This window comes from Urocitellus parryii, chromosome 6, assembly GCF_045843805.1.
Source record: "Urocitellus parryii isolate mUroPar1 chromosome 6, mUroPar1.hap1, whole genome shotgun sequence".
In the NCBI taxonomy this organism is placed as follows: Eukaryota; Metazoa; Chordata; class Mammalia; order Rodentia; family Sciuridae; genus Urocitellus; species Urocitellus parryii.
The window spans coordinates 108289554-108306236 of NC_135536.1; the positions used below are offsets into that span (position 1 = coordinate 108289554).

General features: G+C 33.4%; 1 protein-coding gene across 1 annotated transcript in view; it reads right to left on the reverse strand.

The window, feature by feature from the left end:
• Herc1 (HECT and RLD domain containing E3 ubiquitin protein ligase family member 1) overlaps positions 1 to 16683 on the reverse strand; it is a 191842-nt gene that overhangs the window by 71133 nt on the left and 104026 nt on the right. Inside the window, exons 25-30 of the mRNA XM_026384846.2 lie at positions 14970 to 15021; positions 6728 to 6996; positions 4387 to 4602; positions 2649 to 2769; positions 2186 to 2423; positions 1881 to 2077 (exon numbers count right to left, since the gene is read on the reverse strand). Coding sequence (XP_026240631.2) covers positions 1881 to 2077; positions 2186 to 2423; positions 2649 to 2769; positions 4387 to 4602; positions 6728 to 6996; positions 14970 to 15021 — 1093 coding nt within the window. The remainder of the gene's footprint in view (positions 1 to 1880; positions 2078 to 2185; positions 2424 to 2648; positions 2770 to 4386; positions 4603 to 6727; positions 6997 to 14969; positions 15022 to 16683) is intronic.

Sequence of the window (16683 nt, forward strand, 5' to 3'; positions counted from 1 at the left end):
GCTAAGTATCTGCATATCTTCTTTCTTGTGCAGGACTCAGCACAGACTGGTGAGAACCTGTTTTTTTAAATTATTTTTTAAATTTTCTATTTGAATTTGTTATATATGACAGCAGAATGTATTACAATTCATATTACACATATAGAACACAATTTTTCATATCTCTAGTTGTATACAAAGTATATTCATACCATTTGTGTCTTCATACATGTACTTAGGGTAATGATGTTTATTGCAGCACAATTCATAATAGCTAAACTGTGGAACCAACCTAGATGCCCTTCAGTACATGAAAATGTGGTATATATACACAATGGAATATTACTCAGCAATAAAATAGAACCTGTTACCTTAACAACCCTTTCTCCTTCACTGGATCTCAGGAAAGCAGGTGGAGGCAGGAAAACCTTGCTTTCACTTTCTCATAGCTCTTTGTGTAAGGACTATAACAGTATATCAACAGAAAAAAGGAGCTTGCCATGGATTAGCCTTTGAAACTGAAAAACTGGTCCTTAACTTTTAATATCCTCCTACATTCTGACTTCTGAAATTTAAATATTTCTTTTGAATATCTTGTAATACACTATAATTACCTGTTTACAAGCTTGCCTCCCTCTGTACCCTGGAAAGTCCACGAGGTCAGAGCTAAGGCTTTATCATTTTGCAACCCAAGGGTATTTCCTCTTTCTATCTGCCCATAAATCAACAACAATATTAATGATTTAAAGAGCATTTCTATTTAATTTCTAATATTATTTATTATCATATTCCAATACTAAAATTAATATCCACTGAGCTTTCACAATGTCCCAGACACTGCTTTACATGTATTAGGTTATTGAATCTTCACAGCAATCTTCAGAGAGATAATTAATCTTATTTGACAATTGATAGAATTGGGGAAGAGAATGGTTAACTAACTGGCTGCTTCCCTCTGTCTATCTACCTAATCTAGAAAGGACTTAAAAAAGCCAGGAATAGTGACACATACCTATAATCCTAGGTACTCAGGAGGCTGAGGAGGAAGGATCACAAGTTCACAGCCAGTCTGGGGATCTTAAAATATCTCAAAATAAAATAAGGACTTGGGCTATAGCTCCATAGTAGAGCTCTTCCTAGCATGTTTGAGACCCTGGGTTCAATCTCCAGTACAGTTTGAAACAAAAAAAAAAAAAAAAAAAAAAAAGAATTTTAAGGACTCCCAGAGTTGTTATGGTAATGAGTCATGGTAGATTTACAATCATTTTTTAATAAATGACAATTTTTGACCTTTATTCCTTTAGTTATATAAATGATGTATGTCATCTATAAGTTCTTCTAAAATAGTGTTTGCTATGAAACTGTGAGTAAATAATATGTCAGCAATCAAATATGTTGAAGAATTCTATTAGAGAATAGAGAAGCTGGGGGGGAAAACAATCTCTGATTTTAACCCAGCACCCAATATCTAACCCCTAATTCCAAGGAACCATTTAGGGTAGGACTATGGTGAAAAAGAGTATGTCAGGGTCAAAGGATAAGAAAATATCTGAGTCTACCTCCTCCCACCCCCAATCCCACACCATCTCCCACTAGGCAATACTTAACCTGGGGGAAATTGGTCACTAAAAATCTAGATTCTGAGCCTGGACAGCCAAGGAATGGCTAAACCTAGTGTAAAGGCAGTAGGTTGCAACAGCAGAGTGAATAGACTCTAAGGAGGTTCAATCAGAAGCTCATCTAAAACATACATATTTGGAGAGAAAAGGGGTTTATAAATGAACAAATAAAAATCTTTTCATAACCTACAATGGAAGGAAGTCTACATTCTCATCACATGCACACAAAGAAGTTTCAATTAATATTTGTTAAGTAATGACAGAGAAAAAGGCTTATGATACCTCTGAAATCTTTCTTCTCGGTTTCTCCACTGGAATCAACTTTTTTTTCTTCTTCTTCTTCACCCTCTTCTCCTTCCCCTTCTCCAAAAGAGGCCATAAGTAGTACACCAGTTTGGGACAACAAATTCTTCAACTGACTACAAAGTAGATCCAACAAGGATTGAACTATCTTGGGACTTAGTTTATCAGCATAGGTCCTACAAGAAACAAAAAAATAAGTGGTAAGAACACAGAATGGCAAACATTGTGAAAAATGTAGAAAGACAAAGCTCCACGTAATACTACCAAGAAATTTTAGTACTTACCCTGTAGTGATTGCTAGAATTTGGAGCAACCTTGTACTGGCCACTTTCAAAGCTGTGCTAAGCTGGGAAACACCTGTCTTTGGCAATAACTGCAAGGGCTGTCCTAACATGGTGTCTGTGCCACATAACTGTGATAATACATTTAGCAGACCAGTGGAAATTGCCAAAGAAACATCCACAGGTTGATAATGAACACTCAAGGCAAATACTGTAACTAAAAGGAGACGCTGTTGGGCTTCTAAAAAAGAATGAGAGAGAGATAGTTAAGAATCTCCTTTGAAGTAAACAAAGCATTTATTAAAATGATTTTTTTCCAAATGTAAATACTAATATAAAATACCATTACATTTTCAAATATTTATTTTTTAATGTCAGCCTACTAATATTAAACATAAAATATAGACCATAACTACCTACCATACCTCAGGCCAAAATGCATTCTTGCATCTTATATTTAACTTACCAATGTGATGCTTATTTGCTTGCAAGGCTCTCTCCAGGGTAGCAGACAACTGTTGATAAATCTTATGCACAGCCACCTGGATTTCAATTTGAATATTTCTCTTAGCTGCTCTGATCCCATCCTGAATTACATATAAAGATTCATGTTTTATACTCACAATAATAGCTTTTTGCATCAAGAAGTAATAATGTTTATTCCAGGTCTATTCCAGGGCCCTATAGTGGTTTTCTTTTTAATTTATTCTCATTTGTTATATATGACAGCAGAAAGTATTTCGATTCATATTACACATATAGAGCACAATTTTTCATATCTCTGGTTGTACACAACATAGAGTGACAACATTCATGTCTTCATATGTGTACTTAGGGTAATGATGTCCATCTCATTCCACCATCTTTCCTACTCCCATGCCCCCTCCCTTCCCCTCCCTCCTCTTTGCCCTATCTAGAGTTTGCCTATTCCTCCCATGCTCCCCCCCACCCATCCTCATTGTGAATCAGCATCCTTATATCAGAGAAAACATTCAGCATTTGGTTTTGGGGGATTGGCTTACTTCACTTAGCATTATATTATCCAATTCCATCCATTTACCTGCAAATGCCATTATTTTATTCTCTTTTAATGCTGAGTAATATTCCATTGTGTATACCTTTATTTTGTTTATTTAGTTTTTTAAAAATATTTCTTTTTTAATTGTAGTTGGACACAAAACCTTTATTTTATGTATTTTTATGTGGTGCTAAGGATCAAACCCATGGTCGTGCACATGCGGGGCAGGTGCTCTACCACTAAGCCACAAACCCAGACCTATTTAGTTTTTAATGTGATGCTGAGGATGGATCCCAGTGTTTCACGCATGCTAGGCAAGCACTCTTTCATGAGCCACAACCCCAGCCCCCCTATAGTGGTTTTAAGTACTTTCAGCATATGAAAGACTTATAATAAATTTAATTTAAAAATTTTTTTTCACTTAGAGCCTTTCTGAGTTGCTGAGACTAGCCTCAAACTTGCAATCCTCTTGGCTCAGTTGCCTGAGTCACTGAAATTACAGGCATGCACCACCATACCTGGAAGTGCTTGCTAATTCTTGATTCTGTATAATCCTTCTCCTCTCCCATAAAGTAATTTCCCCTCTAAATATGACATAAAGATTACATTTTAAAAAACTATAAAAGGAATCAGAGAAACTAGGTAAAATAATCAGATCTAAAATGTAAACTACTGAAACCCATCTTCCCAAACTCTAACTTCTTTTTTTTTTTTTTTTTTTTTTTTTAGTTTTCAGCGGACACACATCTTTATTTGTATGTGGTGCTGAGGATCGAACCCAGGCCCCCAGGCCGCATGCATGCCAGGCGAGCATGCTACCGCCTGAGCTACATTCCCAGCCCCCCCAAACTCTAACTTCTATCTCAACTTAGATCTAGTTGTTCATAACCCACTTGAATCAAATGTATGAAATATGATATGTCAAGAGCTATGTAATGTTTTGAACAACTAATAAAAAATAAATTAAAAAAAATATTTATGAAACTGAACCGGGAAAGAACCCGAAAGTACAACAGTAATATGGCTCACTTAATCCCAAACACACTACTTAAACCAATGGGATATTTTAAAAATTTAAAAGATATTTTTAAAATCTCAATTATAAACACCACAAAGTTTCACATTATTAAATTGGCTTTATAAAAAGATAATTAAAATTTGAATACACTGTTAAAGGGTCACCTACCTGATAGTGATGCAAGCGGCCACTTTCTCCTTTGGCTCCTGTGTGTCCAACAGTGCCTAAACCAAAACACCCTGCTAGAAACTGTAATCTCACAGATGTGAGCAGTGTGGACGACTGAAAGCCTGAATTCGACCTGCTTCCTACCAGTGAGATGCTACCTTTTTCCTCCATCCCAGACAACAGAACAAGGATCTGGTGAAGTGCCTCCAAACGAAGCTTGAGGAAAAGAATATATTTTAGAGATTTTTCTTGAATTCAGACATAAAAAAAAAAAAATTGTTTGCCATTGACAACATATTATTTAGCACAAAGAAAAGTCTGACATTTCCTAGGAATAATAATTATTTATTATTATTATTCCATTTATTATTGTTGGTTTTTTCTTTAATTAAGATATCTCTAAAATCTCTATAAACACACTTCAGTATAAAAGAGACTATAAGAGTAGTAGATTTGGGTGGCTGGTTGGTTATTTTGGTGCAAGGATTAAACCCAGGTTTCAAAACTTTAAGGTAGTATTATTAGAATAGGTAAAGTAGATAATAACAAGGTTAATCAGAATGACTATTTCCTCAACTCAAGAATTAGAAGTGTTTCTGAATGATTTCTCTGTGGTTCTCTTGAACTTCTGCCTCTATCTTTCCTACATTGTACTGGACTATCCACCACAGTAATCAATCAGCCTATTCCACTTCTTAAAAGAAAATTTAAAACTCTATTTTGAAATAACTTTAGATTTGCAAAAGAGTTATAAGGATGGTACACGGAATTCCTGTATATCCTTCCCCTTGCTTCCCTATTTCTAATACTCTATATAACTTTGGTACATTTGTCAAAAGTTCAAAATTAATATTGGTATAATACTATTAATTACAGACTTTATTTAGACTTCATTCCCCTAATGCCACTTTTCTTTTCCAGAATCCAATCTGAATACCACATTACACTTGGTTGTCATGTCCTCTTAAGATTCCATTAGTCTGTGACACACTTTTTTCCCCACACTTTTTTCTCCTTATTTTTCATGAACTTGACAGTTTGGAAGTACTGTTCCTGTATCTTATAGGATGACCCTAAATTTAGCTTTCCCTCATTTTCATTCATGATTAGACTACAGTTAGGGATTTGGGGTAAGAAAATCATAGAGTTAAAATGTTCTCATTTTATATTAAGGGTACATGATAGCAATAAGACTTATTTCTCCTATTAATAATATTTGGGGAGGGTTTGGATTGAACCCAGGGGTGCTCTACCACTGAGCCACATTCCCAGACCTTTTATTTTTATTTTGAGATAGGTTCTCACTAAGTTGCTTAAAGGTAAGTTGTTGAGGCTGGCCTCAAATTTGTAATCCTTTTGCCTCAGCCTCCTGAGTTGCAGAGATTACAGGTGTGTGCCACCACATCAAGGCTTGGAGATGTTAATCTTGATTACTTAGTTAAGGAGATATCTTCCAGGTTTCTGCAATATAAAGTTATTTGTTTCTTTTCCCACACTTTTTGTTAGAAAAAAGTCACTAAGTCCAGCCTACCCTGGAGCATGGGGTTGAGGGAATTAATCTCTATCTAGTTGAGGAAGGAATATCAAGAATCTGTGGTCAGTCAAAACCACAAAAATTAATAAATATTTGTGTGAGGGAATCATTTTTGTATCTATGCAAACATTCTGTGTCTCCTTCAAATTTTCCTCACTAATTTTACCGTTACCAGTGGATTTTGCCTATAACAATTATTACGGGGTTCTAATATAAACTAGAGGTCTAGTTTAAATGGGAACAAATGGGTCAAAAATGGAAGCTATGAGTGGCAGGTCCCTATGGTCACCAGCCAATTTAACCCTAATTTCTAGGAGACCAGTGAAGACTTATGATTACAGTATTTTATTCTAGGAAATAACAACTTAAAAAAATGGACTTTTGTCCAATTCAAAGAAAATATTGGTTTTGGGTTTTTTTGTTTGTTTGGTTTTTGGTTTTTGTTTGTTTGTTTGTTTTTTTAAGTTAAGAAAGGATGTCAAAAGGCTCAGATGAGACATTGGGCATGGTGGGATATACTTATAATCCCAGCAATTGGGAGGCTGAGGTACAAGAATAACAAGGTTGAGGCCAGCCTCAGCAACTTCAAAGATCTATCTTAAAATAAATAATAAAAAAGGCTGTGAAATAGTTTAGGAATACAGTGCCCCTATGTTCAATCCCCAGTACTATTTTAAAAAGAAAAATCTCAGGTGAATGAAAGGGACAGGTAGAAATAGAAGAAGAAAAGTTTTTCCTAGAAGTGTACACTTAGTGGTTCAGTAAGTTTCCAGAGTCTCTAATGAAGAGTAAATATCAAAGACTTACTTCCGCCCTTAACTGCTGTTGTTCCATTGCAATGATGGAGGCCTGAGGACTTGTAGACATACTTTCCTCTGGCTCTTTAAAACCTGGGGCATTCCCCACATCTCCACTCACAAAGCTTACAACATTTTCAATCAATGTGTGAACTCCCAAAGACTTGGTAAGGTCAAAATCAGACTCGAAGGAGTAAGAGGAGTTATACAACCAGTCTCTGCTGTGTTTCAGGCGAGCCCAAGAGTCGCTCAGGGATTCCAATTGACTATGCATAGGACCTATAAACAAACAACAAACATGCATCAATGGCACTCAAGTAAAGCATACATTCTGAAACTAGATGAGGGCTGAGTGCTACTACCATACCAACTGGTGAGAAATGGATACTCATGTTTGAATACTTGCATGCATTAAATGAATCTGAGCAAAATGCTTTGGTTAAAAAAAAAAACAACAACAAACAAACAAACAAAAACTAGAGCAATGTAAGAAAATAAAGGGAAAGCCCTGTTGATGTACTAGGATTTCTAAAAGCGCTTTAGCAACACGCTGTCACAAGAAAAAGAAAGGCAGAAGCTGCTCTCAAAATGCTTAACTTAAAGGCTCTGCAGTATTAAACCAGATCAGGAACTGTGCACTTAGGACACTACTGATAAAACCTATTTGAAACAGGATTTCATCTAATTTAACATTATCATTGCAAAAGTTAAGACTGCACAAAATATTTACATATCTGCAATGAAACATTACCAAAAAATGAATACGGAAGGGCAAGTAAACTTACACAACAGGGAGATATAAACATCAACCCTTTAGGTTTCGTTAACATAATTGACACTCTCACTAACTAGTCAAGTGCAAGTTGTGAAACTTCTATATAGAGGAAGGAAAGTTTCACAAACAAGAATACATGAGATTTACTATAACATAATACCTATATAAAACTACCAAATGGCATCATAATAGTTGCTAAATATAATACCATAGTTCTGCTAATGGGCATTTTTAAAGCTAAAATCTTTACATTAGACATCAAAATGTTAACATGTTTGAGCACAAGAGCAACTGTCTAAGTCATATGCTAAAATTTGTTTTAAATAAATATGTACAAATGTCCAATTCTTGCATACCTTTGTCTTTAATTAATCTCAGGTACGTGAATTTGATTAATCATAATCTTTGGTTCATTAGATACTCTCATCATTGGTCCATGCATGGCCCACTTTTGTACTTATATATTTATGTATAACACTTGAGAACATAATAATTAGAAAACTGACAGTAACTTGTATCTTTTTCTTCTCCAAAAAACTTCTCCTCCTTATTTTTTTCCTTTAAGCCTAGGTTTATCATTCTCTTGCTTTTACTGTTTTGAATTTTATTTTTATGTGCTTCTAAGATGAGTATTTACTTTTAGTTGTTTTTTCCTTGCTAAAAAAAACCCTAAGGTATCATTTTATGTAATCTTTTTGGACATAATCTTTTCATTCAATATAATATTGCTAACATTCATCCAAATTACTCTAGTCAGTTTTCATCTGTTTGAACATAATATCCTATTATGTGAATATACTATATTTCTTTATTAGGAATTCACTTTTAAGCACCCAATAAAATATTTATGACAAAAATTATGTTTGTTACAATGCTAGATGCAAAACTTTAGAAAAATGACTACTTAAACACATTAATGCCCAGAGAGAAAATAAACTTACACAATATTGAATGTACAATATTATTTTTTAATTACTGTACTGTCATCCGTTAAATCTTGGAACTTCAATATCAGACACAGAAAATCCTAATAGGGAGCTAATATTATGAAGCAACTATTATATATATCATAGCAGAATTATTTAGATTATTTAGACTGGAAAAGAACATATGGTTTTACTGCCTTCTATGTTTTAGCAAGAATTCTTGGGCTGGGGATGTGGCTCAAGCGGTAGCGCGCTCGCCTGGCAAACGTGCGACCCAGGTTCGATCCTCAGCACCACATACCAACAAAGATGTTGTGTCTGCCGAGAACTAAAAAATAAATATTAAAAATTCTCTCTCTCTCTCTCACTCTCTCTTTAAAAAAAAAAAAAAAAAAAGAATTCTTAAGATTAAAAAAATGTTTAATTTTCAGTTTTACTGAACATTAAAAATAACAATCTGAAAATTTTACCAAATTACATGTGTTGAAAAGTTTTTCATATAACATAGAAAGGAATAAAAATACAAACAATAATGTCAGAGGTATAATATATTAAAATATTTTTAAGTAAAGCAGAGGCTAATTAAAAAAAAATACTTGTTTTCACTTTTTTTAAGTCTCCCAAATTCAAAAGCAATATTTGGCCTTAGTTTACAAAGGACAGTTTGGGGTCCCTGCAATGAGCTTGTTTTATTAAGTAACAAATTTCAGAATAAAACCTTTTTTTTGTTTTCCAATATTTACAAGGTACTTTTCAAAACAAAAACAATGTACAATGAGCTAACATTTGAGCTAACATTAGAACCACAAAAGTAAAAGACACCTTTTAAAGATTATCTAGTCAAGTTTTCTCAATCAAGGATACAGGCTAAAAGAAACTGATCTTCTGATAACACTAATTTATTAATTCTATGAAAGACTATTTTTTATATTCTTGGGGGTTTTGTTTTCAAGGTATTCAACTAGGAATTCAACCTAGGGGAACTCTACCAGGAGCTATGTCCTGGAACCCCCCTCCCTGGCCATTTTTGGATATAGGGTCTCACTAAGTTGCTTCCTGTCCTTGAACTTGAGATTCTCCTGCCTCAGCCTCCTGAATAGCTGGAAATATAGGCATGCACCACTGTGCCTGACTTATATTCCTATTATTAACCAGCTCACTCACCCATGAAAACTCTAATTGCTTAGCTCCATAAAGGTTCAATGGATCTACCAATAGTGAATTGCTTTTGTATATACCAAAACATTCTATGGAATAGCTGACTGTACCCCAAACTAAATCTCTGCACTTTAAAACAGGGGTCAGCAAACTTTTTCTGTAAGAGGTCAGATATTAAACATTTTAGGCTTTGTGGGCTCACAAAGGTCTCTGCCTTAACTATTCAACTCTGCCCTTGCAATGTGAAAACAATCACAGATAACACATAAACAAATGACTATTATATGTCCCTGGATTACAAAAACAGGTGAAAGGCCAGACTTGATCTACCAGCTATAGTTTGCCAGCCCCTAATTCAAAGAATAAAATTTATTAGGTGTATAACTCAAGTAAAGCACTGTATGAATAAAATATAAGAAAGAACAGGAAAGACACCATAAAAAAAGCATTAGGATAAAAAAAACAATTCTCACCAAAATATTGAGTCTGACATTGAAAATACTCTGAAACACAAAAATTTAGAAGCATGGAAATGGTAAAGAATTTTAATCTTAAAAAAAGCATAATAATGTAGTAATTTACTGTTTTATCTGAATATAGAAAATATTATATCTGAAAGCATATCAAAAACTTCTACACAGTAATTGAGACTAAGCCCAATTCTTACTTAATATTAATTCAGAGTCTACATGAAAATTATGAGGTCCAACAAGAAATTTTTTAGATTGTTTACTTGTCCTTACAACTTTGGTTCTTAAATGGAATTTTCAAAATGAACATGGCAGAGCTGCAATACATACTTTATAAATCATAAAATATGTAGGCAAGCTAAAAGGGGAAAAAAATTAAACATGCCATCATGTACTTGCTTGAAGATCTTCTTTTTTCTGGGGCTCAACTGGCCAAAAAGGAGTAAATACACTACCATACAAGAATCAGAAAACAAAAGGAGAAATTTGATACAGGAGATAATATTTACATTTGCTCTTCTTTAGATAATCTAATTTGAAATGCACAGATAAAACAGCATTTCACCCATAAATGTTTTTACCATGAAACACGCATGTTGATAAACGTTTCTAGTATTATTTCAGCAATACAATCTTAACACTATTATATTTATATATTTAAAGACCTGGGGGAAAATCAAACCATACTTTAACTTAGAAGATTTCTAATAATGTTTAAATTATTGCTTTGATATCCCAGTATTTTTCATTTCACAGCATCAACTTAAGTATGAAAACTAAAATCAAGTATTTGCATAAAGGTACTGTCTTTCTGTGAAGAAGCAACTCAGTTTTGCTCAACAGCAGTAATTCTCTTAAGTATTTATTAGATTACCAAATACCAACATAATTTGTCAAATTTTTTCAATAACATTGATAGCTTTTATGAAAATTAAATTGTCCTCATTGGTATGAAACTCCTGGGCTTCAAGCCATCCTCCTGTCTCAGATAGCTGTAACTATGGGCACCTGGCCTAGAATTTAGTGTTGATGCCTCTAAAAAGCTGATCAAGGTCACCAAGCTGAAAGTATTTGCTCACATTGCTCTGCTGCTTTCTACCACATTTGCTTTCTTGGATGATAAGCTAGCTGGAGTAAGAGGTAAAAAAGGAGGTAATCATGGATTAATAACACAAATTTTAGTATCCCAAATGCCAAATACTGAGAATGTCCATATATCCTTTCAAGGAGTTTTTTAGAGGCATGATAAGAGCAGCTGAAAACATTCATATAAGCACTATCATTTATACACCCATTGAATTTCAGTAAACAACATACAATTAAACCTTGTCATCTCTCTCCTATTCCTTTTATCAGTCTTTTAGTTAAGTTGGGACCACTGAAATTAATAAAAACAGAAGTTATGTGAAGAAAAAATTGTACATTTCTTCCTCAAAATATTGAAAGAATTCTCACTTGGCCAGTTATCTGTCCTTCATGGCTCACATAAGAATTAGAACACCTAACAATTTGGCCCCAGTTTTAAGACTTGGCAGGTTCATTTGCTCAAAGAAAAATAGAATGATTTATTTTACCACCATTTAAAGCAAAACAAACAAACATGAAAAACACAAAATCAAAAACAAACTACTGTGGCCAAAGGGCAATTATTAAATATACAAGATTTTAAAAATTCCTTTGAAAGTATAGCCTTCTAAATGTATTTTCAATGTTTTTTTAAAAGAAAAAAATTCATTATAGGACTGGGGTTGTAGCTCAGTGGTGGAGTACTTGCTTAGCATGTATGAAGCACTGTGCTGAGAGCCATAGCTAAGTAAGAATGACGCATGGCAATTTCCTTGTCAGCCTACCCCATGTTGCTTAGAGGGAGGACTCTCCATTGTGGAAATGGGCTTGTTTGAGTAAGGTGACCCTGCTCAAGGACCAGGGTGGATCCGGGTTTAGGGAGGATCCTGCTAGATTAGGGTGGGTCCAGGTTTAGGGTGTATCCTGCTGCCTCAGGTGCCCGCCTGCTCCTTGGGATTCAGAGAGTATTTGGGATGCAGAGTGCCTGTGGATTTCCCCAGAATGAGCAAGTAGAGTGCTGGTGAGAGTTTGGGAATAAAGAATTGCTGTTTGAATCTACAAGGCTGTGAGTGGCTTGTGATTTTGTGTCCAGCCAGACTGTGGCAGCACTGGGTTTAATTCTCAACACCACATATAATAAATAAATAAAATAAAGGTCTTCAATAACAACAAAAAAAGTTTGAGGCTGGGGATATGGCTCAAGTGGTAGCACGGCTTGCCTGCCATGCATGAGGCACTGGGTTCGATCCTCAGCACAACATAAAAATAAAATAAAGATATTGAGTTCATCTAAAACTAAAAAATAAACATTAAAAAAAGAAATTCATTATAATAAGAAAAAGAAAAGGTACAGTGTACATTTTCATTGTTTAATCTATAAATTCTAGGGTTCTATAAAATTGAAAAGTAACTATTTTTATTAACCTTCCTACTTTTTATTTATTTTATTAACCTTCTACTTTTACCTGTCCTTAGATCAAAATCATCAGCAAAATTTTTCTGGAAGAATATTAAAATGGGATGATTATTATAATAAATTGGTATTACATTAAGTGATACAGTGAAAATATACAGTTTGCCTCTCCATTATAACTTTCTAAATGGGTATTTAAGAGAAACAAAACAAAACAAAACAAAACCTTTCCATGAGGTCCTCTATTTGCTTTTTTGTTTTCAGCAAAATAAAATCAAATTCCAACAGGTTAATAGGTACTAATACCACCTTGAGCTTTGTGAAGAAGATGGACTTAATTAAATGAATTAATGAAATTAATGACTTAATTTAGGTATATCTATTTAGAACTACAATGAGGTTATACCTAGTTTTAGGATAATTGTTTAGAGATGTGAACAGGCAGAAACTCTAGGACAGTAGTTTAAAATGTTATATTCCCTCCTCCTAACTTATCCACACTCAAATTACTTAGGCTACTCTGAAGATAAAGATGTCACTTTGCAGGGCCTAGGGCTATAGCTCAGAGGCAGAGCACTTGCCTAGCACAAGTGAAGCACTGGGTTCAATCCTCACCAGTGCTACATAAAAAATTTTTTTTAAATAATAGTATTCTACAACAAAAAACATTTTTTAAAAAGATGCCAATTTGCTTATTCAAAAGATATCATGTTGCTACATGCCAATACAGTTAACAGGGATTAAATCTCAAATTTATATTTTCATAATCATTATAAAGGTTCAAGAACAAAGAATAATTGTAGCCCATAGACTTGTACTTATAGGTATAAATACGATTAACAGGGCACTCTTATTAAATTACAGGTTAGATCCCTTATGGTAGTTAGCAAGTCTGCAACCATTTTCTCTCTACTATCAAATGGTATGCATTTATAACTAACATGGAATTTTTAGCAACAGTCACCTGAGCTAAACTAAATTAGAAAAGGTTGTTTCAAAAATTTAATTCCCAAATCAAGTGAACTGTCAATTTTCATAGTTAAAAAAATAATAAAGTGGGTATTGTACGTTACATTAATATAATTTCTCTGTAATTAAAAATACTTTGTGGGCTGGGATTGTGACTCAGCAGTAGAGCGCTCGCCTAGCACAGGCGAGACCCAGGTTCGATCCTCAGCACCACATAAAAATAGAGGCATTGTGTTGTGTCCATCTACATCTAAAAAATAAATAAATAAACATTAAAATTTTTTAAAAAAATACTTTGTGATCTTTTTTAGAAACCCAGGAGCTTTAATATGTTACAATCTCAAAAAGACTAACAACAGCTTTGATTCTTACTATTCCTAACATTTTAGAAAAATCATTCTCTGTATTATAGTTGGAATTAAATATAAAATATTGCCCAATTTTAGTCTACAGAAGTAACATCTCTTCTTCTAAGTTACATATACAAAAGAGAAGAAAATCATTAGTTTCTTTCCCTCATTCCTCAGTTTTCCTTCATTTCTCTTTTACTTTTCTTCCCCCCTCCCCCCATCACTATGGGGAAGAAACCTAACAACGTGCCAGGAAAGCTATCAAGAAGATTTCATTTTGAAACACAAATTATTTAATATCATGGAACACATGTTTTCTTCATTAGCTTTTAGAAAACTGCCACTTGTGGCAAATTTTAACATTTCACATTTTCACAACCACAGTATAAACAATTTTAAGTAAGAGTCGTAGCTAACAGAAAATAATACTTAAGAGAGCTTTTAGTTATCCTCAGATTTATATTATCTAAAACTCTGTTCTTTTGCTCTATTTGCTTATATGAGTTAACAATGTCATCAAGATAAGAATTTCTTCTTGATAACACTAAAAGTTGTTCCTTGTGGTAAAGTTACTTTCTTTTTTTTTGAATCATCAGTTAATCTATTATATGCTTTAAATTAAGAAGCCAAAAGAGAAAAAACTAGCAACTTTCTGTTTGCATTGTGAAAGGGGCAAAGAGTAGTCCTGTAACACCATTTAAATTACAGCAATACTGAACAAATTATATTGTTCTATCATGTGCAAGTATGAATATGTAACAACAAATGCCACTATTATGTATAATTATAACACACCAATAAAAATATTAAAAATTAAGCTATACAAACTCTATCACTAAGTTAAAACATGTGAAATTATGTACATACTATCCTCTCCCTGCAATGGAATGCTGTTTATGGAATTCCTAAGGATTTTTTAAAAGTGAATTTTTTTTGAAAAGTGCATGAAGATGTTAGAAGGACATATATTTAAAGAAAATGGTCTTCATTTTAACTCTTCTAAAAAAATGATTCTAAATTATTTTTTGGCAATTGCATTTCAAGGACAATTAAATCTAAATACATCAGATATAAAAACAGCCATCTACTTTAATCAGATTTTAATGGTTTTTTCTTAATGCTTACCTCTTTTTCTATGAGATGATGCCAAATCCAAATCAACATTTCGTCTGCCACTCTATTAAAAATAAAAAATAAATATATTTTAGGTGTGAAAAGCATTTTAAGATTTAATAAATTACGAGAATAATACATATGTATGTGTTACACCTACATATATAATTATAGCAATGTTCAATTATTCACGAATCAAGTCAGACTAACAGAAGGTCTCTAAATATCCACCATAATCAGCTGTAAGAAAGCATAAGCACATAATATCTCAGATACTAACTCAAAAAAAAATCAAGGTGCATATTAATTAACAGAAGTTTTTCTGTTGATACAGTTTTTTGGAATCTTTTATCTTTTCTCTTTCAGTCATTGTATCATCTTATTAATACTCTCTAGTTACCTAAAGTCCCTACAGCAAAACCTTTTTATAAAATTATACTTTCCTTCTCTTTCCTTTCCTTTCTTTTTAAAACTTTCATTAGTCTTGGCTATGTTTTTAAAGACTATCTGATTAATCCATACTAACATAAAAATACATAGTCCTAAGCATCTGGTAGTATTTTAGAAGATTTTTAAATATTTTTTTAAACCTGTTAAAATAGAAAAATCTCAAATTGGTGAAAATGCTGACAGCTTAATACAACAGTAAAAGCTTTCAGGAAGAAGTATATTTCTGTGTGCCTGGTGGTGGAAGATGTAAAACATCTGTCTACTCTGTCCACATATTTAGCTAATCAAATATATGTTTAAGTTTATGCATCTGACATTATGATCTTAGCAATTTTAATTGTACTCTCACACAATCAGAAAAGTTGGTATCAAAGAAGTAAATCTATAGAAGTGACAAAACAGATCCATTTGGGAAATTTCATTATAGGAAATCTTCACTTGTCATACATACAGATACATGTATCCCATGTGTAGATAAAACACATTTTGTTATTACTCACATGTCTACATATACACCAACAGAAATAAACATATTCTCATTTCATGGTGGATAAACCAAATAGCTCCTGAAGGCATCATGGTGTCATGAAATAAAATATTTTCCTCACATAGTACCTTTGCTCAAGAAGAACTCAAGCCTAGGCCTCAAAACCAGAAATAACTGTTTCTCTTGAACAAGTGGGTTGTTTTTACCTTTTAGACAGTGTGGATCATTTACCATGTTATGTTTTTTTTTTTGTTTGGTAGCATACCTTGAGCAGAACACCATACCATGTGTGCTCAAATATGCAAATCTTATCTAGGCCTTTATTTTTTTTTCTGGCTTGCCTTTTTTATTTTAAAGCCCTAATTTATTCACCTAATCTATCCTTTTATAAAATATTTCTTATATGCTTCTTCTTTTTCTTTTCCCCCTTCTTTTTTTGGTACTGGAGATTGAACCCAGGGACACTTTACTATTGAGCTAAATCCCCAGGCCTTTTCATTCTTTATTTTTGAGAAAGAGTCTCACTAAGTTGCTGAGGTCCTTGATAATCTGCTGAGGCTGGCCTCAAACTTGTTAAGTCTCCTGTCTCAGCCTCCAGAGTTCCTGGGATTACAGATAATTGTCACCATGCCCAGATCTTATATGCTAAATCAAATCCTTTGAGACATGAGGGACTTAGGTAAGAGATTAGATGGTATAATAAGAAACGATGATAAGAATGATCTCTGTCAATCAAATGGTTTGATATTCTCTATTTACTAAGGAAAATAGATAATTTATATAATGCAA